Source organism: Alligator sinensis, unplaced genomic scaffold (genome assembly GCF_000455745.1).
Source record: "Alligator sinensis unplaced genomic scaffold, ASM45574v1 scaffold235_1, whole genome shotgun sequence".
Classification (NCBI taxonomy): domain Eukaryota; kingdom Metazoa; phylum Chordata; order Crocodylia; family Alligatoridae; genus Alligator; species Alligator sinensis.
Window position 1 is genome coordinate 442,530 of NW_005842042.1, and position 9,780 is coordinate 452,309.

Genomic DNA, 9,780 nt, shown 5'->3' on the forward strand with positions numbered 1-9,780 from the left:
TAACTGTGACCTGCTTTATTTCGACTGGGCAAATATAGATCCCTCCTGGTTTAATAGAGAAGGCAGTAGTAGCTTTGTGCTGCCTCTTTGTCTCATTAGTGGGTCAGACCTTCGGGCTCTGCTTACAGCTGCTCCAAGGGACATGGTGAGAGAAGGCAGTGCTTTAACTCCCCTGCTTTGCACTGAAACACAATTCCTTTGCAGCCCCCATTCAGCACCTTGATGTGCCTGGCAGCAGTGACAGTACTCCTCATTATTTACCTGGTTTACAGCTGGCTGGGATTGCATGTTACTGTCCTGTGGATAATTGTGCTAATCCCCAGGAGTGCTCTGTATCAACACAGCCCCAAGAGGCTTTTTAAAGCTTGCTCTCTCAGCCTTAGGCCCTGCTCTTTCCTGCTTTCATCAGTACTGGGCCTTGCTGTGATGCAGATGGGAGACCTTCAAAGAGCTGACAATGATTCTTGGCAAATCAGCCCTCACACATGGTCCAGTGATGCTTCTGCTACAAGCGATACAGGGAAGATGCAGGGAAGATGATTCTCAGCAATATTTAGGCAGCCACTGGAGATTAACACTTTGCAAGAGTAGCTGTGGTTACTACTAGCCAAATGCCAGGGAGATAGCTATGTTCGTCACTGTGCATCAGCTATGTGAATTCTCTAAATTGGTAGAGGTTACTAGGCAGTGACAAACAGCAGCAGTGTTTCACCCATTTCAGCTGTCGGGGCAGCAGGTTCTTATCTATACCTTATTTGTTGAGTCCCAGAGATAAGAACATATTTACAATACTGGCGTTCAGCTGCCAAAATCAGAGGTAAAGGGATCCATTTTAATAGGGTTTGTCCATCAAGGAAGGCCCAGGGGCTCAGTCTCGTGGTACTGCTGTCTTCCTCCTGCAGGCTCTCCCCCACAAGCCCTTTGGTTTGCATCAGAGCAGGAACTTCTGGTCCATGTTGGCAGGGCTCATTTCCTCCCTCCCCCTGCTGCATTCACCCCTCATCACTTCCAGAGATGTCTCCTGGATGGAGTGCAAGTCCAAGGGGGAGGGGAAACAAGCATGCATCTTAGGAAAGTCAAGTGGCTGCAGTGACATCATATTGATGGATATTACTGCTAGTCCTGGTTGCTAGTGTGCACTAGCTGCTGAAACGGACCTGATGCACCTGGAAATGCTGGTCAGCACAGACCGAGAATGACAGTTGTACATGAGTTGTAGAGTTCAGTTGTGCCTCAGGCTCTTACAATACCAGTTCTTGACCTCAGCTGCTTAGCATGGTTTTGTGATAGCTGTAAATTGAATCAATTCAAAGTGCAATATAGTTTGGTCACTGAGGCAGGACAGGGGTGAGCTGCAGCAGGAAACTCAGCCAAGTGTCTGGAGGGGTCAGGCTGAAGTTACTGAAACCAAAAACTAGATGCTCAGTAGAGCTGGATCTTCAAAGAGTAAGTACATCTCAGGGGGGAACACACACACATGCTTAAGTTGGAGTTTGTAGCCAGGACTGTACAGAATGAGCTCATGGCTATTTTGAGTCAAAAACAGCCATATAATGCCAAGTTATGTGCAGCATTTGACTCCCAGTGTAATGCCCCTGCTACCCATAGGGCCTCCACACAAGGGTACTCATTGCCTATTGATCACCCACCTACATTACCTTGGAGAACCCCACAACCAAGCAAAGGGGAGGAAGCAAAGAGCTAGGGAAACCAGAACTTGTCAACAGCCTCAGCTGCCACAAATGGCAAGAGAGGCACAAAGTTAGCCCATTCCCTCAAGATGCCTGGGAGGAAACATAATTGCCTTCACTCTCCGTTGGAGGTGTTTTTCAAACTTAGTCCCATAGGCGATGGGATACACGCACATTTCAAAATGCGTGCGCATCTGCACATGCTGTAACTCTGTTCTATCCCAGTTTAACCCAGTAATTGGAGAGGTAGGAAATGGAACAAGAGAAAATGAGCAAACCTATCTCACATTCACCATCAAAGGCAGAAACATCACCATGTGTACCAGCCCACAAAGCTGCTGCTGGGAGTCAGTGGGTGAGAAGAGGAAAGACAGTCTTGACAGCAACTGACCTGATACCTATCTCTGAGACACAGCTGAGATAGAAGGGAGGGCAGGCCTAGGCATAAGCTAGTGCAGCAGTTCTCAACCAGGGGTCCACAGCCCTGGCAGGCTGCGAGCAGGTTATAGGGCTATGCCCAGCCTGGCCCAGTGCAGGGAGGAACCACTTTGGTCCCTGGGGCTGAGGCAAGACAGAGGAAGGGGCAGGGGTGGGCCCAGGTCTTACCCTGCAGCCAATGTCTTGTGGGCAGCATTGCAGGCGGGCGGGCAAGGCTCCATGCTGCTACTGCTCAGGTGGGTGGGGCACCGAGGCTTCCCACCACTGAACCCTGCCCACTGCACTCAGGGCCTTGTGCGCAGGGCTGGGGAGGCAGGCAGTTGTTGTGGCACCAATGGGCCATGGAGTTTTTACAACATACTAGGGGAGGCCTCAGGAAGAGAAAGGTTGAGAACCCCTGAGCTAGTGCCTGGTTCCTGCTTAAACAAAAAGTAAGAGTCCTTTCAAAAGCAAGAGCTAAAGTGACACTAGAAACAAAACTGAAACCAACTCCTCTCTTAGCAGAAACACAGAAATGGTAGGGGAATACGATACATTTAATTTGTTTTAATACCCATATGCAGTGGTTCCCAACAACCCGCTGCTGGGAGTGGAGTGTGGCGGCAGTGGCATCCTGGGGGTGGGGGAGCTTCCCGGCACGTGGCGTGGCTTGTCTTTTGTGTGCGGTGCCAGTGGCATTGCCCCTGCGACCCTCATTTGGGTTGCGACCTGAGGTTGGGAACCACTGTCCTAATGGAATCTGGGACAGTAGATAGTTTGAGTTCAGCTCTGTATAGGGAAGACAAATGATCCTCCACCTTTTCAAATTGACCTGTAGCACATGGAACATGGGCTTCCATGTTCAGCAGTATCATTTTCTGAGGTAGAAGGACCATTTTCGCACGACTCGAGAAGCTGACTGCCAAAATGCCAAACCATTCCAGACCTGCTGCCACTGCTGGAATGGCTCCTAGGAGCCTGAGGGCCAGAATGATGCTAAGAAACGGGCTTCAGAAAACACAGCAGCAGAAGTGGAATGTGGGTATTTACAAACATTTATAAACAAGGAGAGGAGAAACTGCATTATGCTCACAGAGATGGGAAGCAGAATTCACCTCAGAAACAACGGGAAGAATACAAAAATAAACTTAGACGAGGGAGGAGAATACAGCCCAGCTCTAATCCGGCTAAAGAGCCTGAAAGCTAATACCAGCCAGTGACTCCAGCCACTCTATTTGGTTCAGCGGCTGATGCTTTTTCTCAGTCCTTGTCCGAGATCACGAGCAGTTCTAAACTGACTACTCCGCCATCCACAGCTTGAAGGTCCTATCATACGAGCATGTTGCCATGAGCTGCCCATCTAAGGAGATATCCAGTCCCATTACTTTTCCTTCGTGGCCAGCCAGTGTTTTCAATGGGGACCAGCCTGGATGGGTCCAGATTTTTGCTGTGTTATCATAGGCGCCTGTGAGCAGGAAGTTCCCATGATTGGCTACAGTGAAGAAGAAAGAAGAAAAGGTGAGATTTGCAAACAGGAATGACAGTTCTTCTGCTGTTTACAGTAAACTACAGCCCTATTTGGCTTGGAGGCAAAAGTTATGCTCTGTGGTTGTGGTGCCAACAAACTTTGAAAGCACAGAAGCGGAACGGGATCTTGGAGTCATTACTGACTCCAAGATGAACATGAGCCGCCAATGCCAGACTGCAGCCAGCAAGGCCAGCCATACCTTGTCATGCATCCAAAGGTGCATCTCCAGTCGGTCCAGAGAGGTGATACTCCCCCTCTATGTGACTTTGGTCAGGCCGCAGTTGGATTAATGTGTCCAGTACTGGGCGCCGCACTTCAAAAGGGATGTGGCCAGCCTGGAGTGGGTTCAGAGGAGGGCCACCCGCTTGCTGAGAGGGCAGCAGGACAGGCCCTATGAGGAGAGACTGAGGGATCTGAACCTGTTCAGCCTCAGCAAGAGGGGGGACCTGGTGGCTGCCTACAAACTCATCAGGGGAGATCAACAGCGAATAGGTAGAGCCCTTTTCTCCCCAGCACCACCTGGGGTGACAAGGAACAATGGTCATAAGCTGATGGAGAATAGGTTTAGGTTAGAGATCAGAAGGCAATATTTCACAGTTAGGGTGGCCAAAATCTGGAACCAACTTCCCAGGGAAGTGGTCCTCGCCCCTACCTTGGTCAAATTCAAGAGGAGGTTGGACGATCACCTGTCTGGGGTCTTGTGAACCCAGCATTCATTCCTGACTGTGGCAGGGGGTCAGGCTAGATGATCTGTTCAGGTCCCTCCTGACCCTAGCTACTACGAAACTGTTTTATGTATGTACTGCACAGTCATCCAAGCCGCATCAGCACCAATAAGCTAGGAGAAATGCTAGCTAGGAAACAGACCCAGGAGGTAGAGGGGAGATACTCACGTTCAAACTTCACCCCTGTCACTAGGTTCTGGTGGGCAGGTATAGTGTAAATGCACTTCCTCTGGCGGAGGTCCCACACCTTGCAAGTGTTGTCTCCACTGCCAGTTGCTATGTGGTATCTGCCGTGGGGAGAAGAGTGTGGACATTATGTAGAGAATGGACATTATGAGCTCCCATCTAAATTGCACCAGTTCCCTCCTTACCCATTTGGTGAGAAGTTGATCCCATAGATCTCTTTCAGGTGACCCTCCAAGAACATGATACAGCGTCCGGTGCGCAAGTCCCACACCCGGCCAAAGGCATCAAGGCCACTAAGAGAAAAAACCCCCCCAAACATTCACATGACTTAGACTTGCAAGAGCAGCTGCTAGCCCCAAATGCTAATTCTCAGCATTCAGTTCAGAGGAAACTGTCAGTTCGACCCCAGGGAATTCCCCACAGGGACAGTGATTGAGTGACTAAACTTTAATATAATGTTCCACATAGAGACTCTTCATAAAGCAAATCTCACCCAGTCCCAGCGAGAGATCCATCCATGTGGAAAGCAATGTCATAGACCCCTTTACTGTGCCCTTCCTGATGAAGAATCTCTTCCTGAGCTTCCAGGTCCCACAGGCGCCAGGAGTGATCATAGCTGCAGAGACAAAGACAATGGCTCAGCTCAGTGGGTTTCTCACATGTCCAGTCAGACTATGAGGCTGCCTGGTGCTGACATTTGAAATAGGCATGCAGGAAATGAGGACCCATTTCTATCAATCAGTCCAGCACATCATCTACTGCACAGCATGGGGTGGCAAGGAATGATCCTGCTCACCCTAAAGACTAGGAAGTCCTTGATGCTATGCCTCATTATACACATAAGAGGATGCTTCTCTAATACCACAGGAAAGCTGCATCTAGCTAGCCAAAGGGAGCATGGGTCCTGCCAGCAGAATGAAAATGTCACCCACAGAGTAAGGCAAAGCATGGCACAATATGGCATAAACCCAGAAACACCTGTGGGGTTGTTAGAATGCCTGCCTATCCCACCCTACTAGTGTTATTCTGAGTGAGCTCCATAGAAAAAAACAAGGAACTATATTTACTGGCTGCACACTGGGAACTGTATTCACCCCACATGCTGCAGTGCTCCTCTGCAGCACACTGCTTGGCTTTCATTCTGCTGGTAGGTTCCCTGGAACTCACTGTGCAGACAGCAAGCAACAGCTTATGGCTGACAGCTCATTTCAGATGAGCTGACAGGCCTGCCCAGTGGCAAGCACTGGTTTGTCTTCCCCTTCCTGTGCTTTTAGTACTTCAGATTTCCAAAGCAAGTCTTCACTTCAGCATCACATCCTTTAGGAAGATCAGCATTTTTTACCATGGGGGTGCCTGAAAACAGACACTGCATTTGGACATGTGCAGTGTTCAAACAGAAATAGGGGTGGAAGAGCATTCAGAGGCATGTAATACTTTAAAAATCAGGCATAATATGTTGTAAACTGCTCCTTATGAACACAGGATGGCCACCAGAAAGAGCAGAGACTTCATTTCCATGAATCAGGAGAAGTCCCTGGAATTGGAGTGGAAGGGAGAGGAGCACAGAGTAGGTCACTGTGACCTATGAGGACTACCTTTTGATTGGGTGTGGACACAGAAGGGTATTTCATAGGAACTACACTACACAGCTCCTTCTGGAGCCAGCTTTTCAGATACCTCTAGACTATGTGCTCACTTCTGGGTTGCAGTGTAGATTAAACCCTCTTCTAGGCGTGGTTTATAGGTCTTAACTGAGACTCAATGACCCTATAATTCCTTTAGGAGAGAATCATTATTTCCATGCTCATTTCTTAGTAGTGACTAACATCAAGGATAACCACAGCAAGGTGATGGCACAGCCTGGTGGTAGCACTTTGGCAACCAGCACATCTCAGAAACGGTAACAGGCTATTTCACCTTGCACTGTTTGTATGGGATAGATTTTATTCAGATAACATTGTCTTAACATGGGAATAAAATAAAAGAGCGCCTATCATAAGAGAGAGAAGGGAAGGATATCTTTATGGAACCTTGCTTACTTGCCTTCCAGTGGCACAGACAAGATTAACCTGTGGCTTGTTGCTAATAATGGCTGGGTATGACCCAGGCTGAATTGTTTGTGAGCAAGGCATTATATGCTCTCTTCTTCTTCCACTTCACCGGGCAACATCAGTTTTTCAACCCCACTCTGCAAACAAACAGCAATGCCTCCTTATTCATCCAATTCAAGAGCTAATGCTCAACTCTCTGAGTATGACAAACCAAAGCCCCATACCAAGTGGTGCCCAGGAACCTCCCAGAGGGATGCCACATCACTCGTGCCACTCTCATGGTGTGACCTTCAATATCTGCCACCGGCTCATCGCTGAAAGAAACATAAACCAATACCATTACATGCTGTCCAGGGAGCATGTACTCTTTGCCCAGGCTACCGCAGACTCTGCTGCCATTTGTAAACATGCAGCACAGGGAGTTCAGAAATCCCACTTCCTGCCTACTATTCCTAGAACTTGTTCACAAAGTTAACACTTAAAGTAAGGATTTGCATCCTTCTCATTAGGTAAGCTCAGAGCTACAGGTTCCCCAATGCAAGAATCAATTTACAAGGTCAGAAGCCCCTTTTATTTACAAGAGCTGCAAAAAAACCCAGCTACTAAGAGAAGGTCTGAAACAGTATCAAAAAGAAACAAACACCACTCTGAGCAGGCCAACTAGAGAGGAAACTGACTCTGTCTTCTTGTGGGACAAACCACCAACTCCCCCCAGAGCACGGTTACTGCTGCCATGCCAGAAGCAATTAAAAACCACCCCTTTAAGCTATGAGTATGAGCACAGGCCTTTAAAGCCACCTGCCTCTCACTGGAGACTCAAGGCAGGACTTTTCCTTAAAAAAAACAAAACCCCCACCCAGACATTGAAGTCTGGCACCCTCATTATTCCCATCTTGCTAGTTGGGTGGCTGGACATTGCAAAGAGGTGTCTTGTGGCAGTGATTAGTCATGGATCCTGATCTAAGCCACTGAGTCTCTGGGACACAGTTATGAATGGTCCATCTGCTTTGGAATCTGCTGCTCTCCAAGAACCAAGGCAATGTGACAAGCTAACTCCTTGCTACCAGTGGCTGGGAATTTCTTTATGGATGAAGGGCTGGCACAAAACACCCAATCTTGCTCCAGAGGTTTAAGACCTCAGCAGCACTTGAGCAATGTTCATTGCTCGAAACTGGGCTGCTAGGCAACAATTCAGTAAGACACAGATTTGTTTGACTCTCAGCCAAGGACTTACTCTACCCTGTTTCCCCAGGTCCCTTGGCAAGTGGAAGAAGTTGAAGTGCATCAAGGTGAGAGTCAAAGCATAACTGAGAATAGGTCACACTTACAGGAAGCTGCTAAGTGCTCAAAAAAGTAAAAGAAATAACACTGCAATGGTGTGCCCAGTGTTGTTCTGACCTTTCAAGGCTCCAGAGTTTGACAGAACCATCAGCTGCACATGAGGCCAAGTTGACATCCTTCTTGTCCAAGGAGACAGTAGCTTTGGGATGGAATACAATTGCTCCCACATTGGTGTTGTGCCCTAAGAAGACGCCATGTAAAAAAATATGCAGGTATGATTTTGGCTGATTTTACCACCTTCTCAGAGAAGCACCATTCATTTCATTACCATTTAGTTGAGCAGAGGCCAAAGAATGCTTGGTTGTTTCCTACTCTGAATTAAAAGCTGATCAAGCTGCAGAGTGGCTACCAGACATTTACACCCAGCAGACAAGCCAACAACAAATCCAGTGTCACCCTCTTGGAGCATCTGAAGCCTGTGTCCGCACTTCTAAAACATAATGTATTTTATGGGGAAAAGCTACACTCTTGGAATGGAAAGAATATGTGCTAAAGGTTTTACCAGGTCAAAGCTCAAAACCCAGTTTGGTCTACTGAACACAGACCTGCCAATTCTACTCAGTGTGGACTGGATAGGAATGTTGATATTAGTCTAAAAATTTTTCAACACAGAATAAAAAAAACACTGCGATTTCAACTATCTATGAAAAAAGCAAATTCAGGGCACCAGCAATCAATGGAAAGTGAGTCCTAATTAACTGAAACTTTTCTGTGCTCAGCTCTCAGTCAGCAGCTGACACCCTGAGCACTGTTCAGAAAGTGCATCCAAAGCATTCAGCTCCCAACACTTCTGTAGCCAAACAGAAGTGGTTACTATAGTAAATGGACTCAGAGGGAAATGGGGACAAGGAGACTTAGAAAAAGATCATCTATAAAAGCACATCTCTACCTCGTAAAGTGTGAACGAGACTGCAGTCAGGCACAGACCAGAGTTTGCACAGCCCACTCCTGTTAAACACAAAAAAACATGGCTACAGTCAGATGGCCACAGTGCAGACAGGAGCATGAGCCCCATAGGGAAAGCTCAAAAACAGAGATGGGAAAATAGCTGAGCTAATGTCCTCCCATGGGAGAGAGATCCTAGCAGGGTGACTGAGGGCAGAGGCGGGAGGATCACCACAAAGAAGAGAAGTCCTCTATTTTCAGGAGTGATTGCTCAGTAAGGGCTCAACTACTAGGAGGCAAGACCTCTCAGTCAATGCAAAGAGCAATGTCCAGCTCAGAAGTGGAAACGTGCCACTCTTGTGTATGTATATGAATAAGCAGCAAACGCAGAACCTCCTTGTGGTTCAGCTACTGCAGTGTACCACAATCTCACACACTGCATTAACACACGTATGCCTACACTGAAAGCTGAAAGTAGTGCAGGTGCGGTCCATGCTCCCCACTCCCTATCTGGTCTACAGCTGTTCCCACAGCACTGCGCTTGGGGCTGAGCCCTGCCTGCTCCTGCCCAGGGCAGCCTGCACTGCACTCCTTCCAGCATTCACCAACAGCACTGCCCCAACCAGTGTGCGCAGCTTGCCAGCAGGGCTGCCTTCCATCCACTCAGCCACCTGTAAGTGGTTGTTCATCATACTGGGTGACCAAGTGAGTGGAAGCCAGCTGGGAGACAGAGCCCCATAGGCTGGGGCAGGAGCCACCCAGCTGCAGCTACCCCGGAAATTGGTTCAGCATGTAGTACCCAATACATGACCCCCATGGCTACTGCTGCTTCCCCACACTACCTGCTGCCCAGAGCAGCACAGCAGGAACCGTTTGAGGTGGGGGGAGATGAGCAGTACCCAGGCACCTGCACCAGCAGTGGGAACAGTGTCACTGGGAAGCTATGGGCGCTAGCT

At 48.4% G+C, this 9,780-nt stretch overlaps 1 protein-coding gene across 3 annotated transcripts in view; it reads right to left on the minus strand.

Annotated features, from left to right (window-relative positions):
• Positions 1–2,238: 2,238 nt before the first annotated feature.
• The window catches only part of PRPF4 (pre-mRNA processing factor 4), a 13,767-nt gene continuing 6,225 nt past the window's right edge, over positions 2,239–9,780 (minus strand). Inside the window, exons 8-14 of one of the 3 annotated variants that reach the window (XM_006022657.3) lie at positions 8,829–8,887; positions 7,997–8,120; positions 6,823–6,912; positions 5,041–5,163; positions 4,733–4,840; positions 4,530–4,648; positions 2,240–3,600 (exon numbers count right to left, since the gene is read on the minus strand). In XM_006022657.3, coding sequence (XP_006022719.2) covers positions 3,407–3,600; positions 4,530–4,648; positions 4,733–4,840; positions 5,041–5,163; positions 6,823–6,912; positions 7,997–8,120; positions 8,829–8,887 — 817 coding nt within the window. In that variant the 3' untranslated portion in view covers positions 2,240–3,406. Of the gene's footprint in view, positions 3,601–4,529; positions 4,649–4,732; positions 4,841–5,040; positions 5,164–6,822; positions 6,913–7,996; positions 8,121–8,828; positions 8,888–9,780 lie in introns of all 3 variants that reach the window. The other 2 variants (XM_006022658.3, XM_006022659.3) reach the window with 2 other exon arrangements.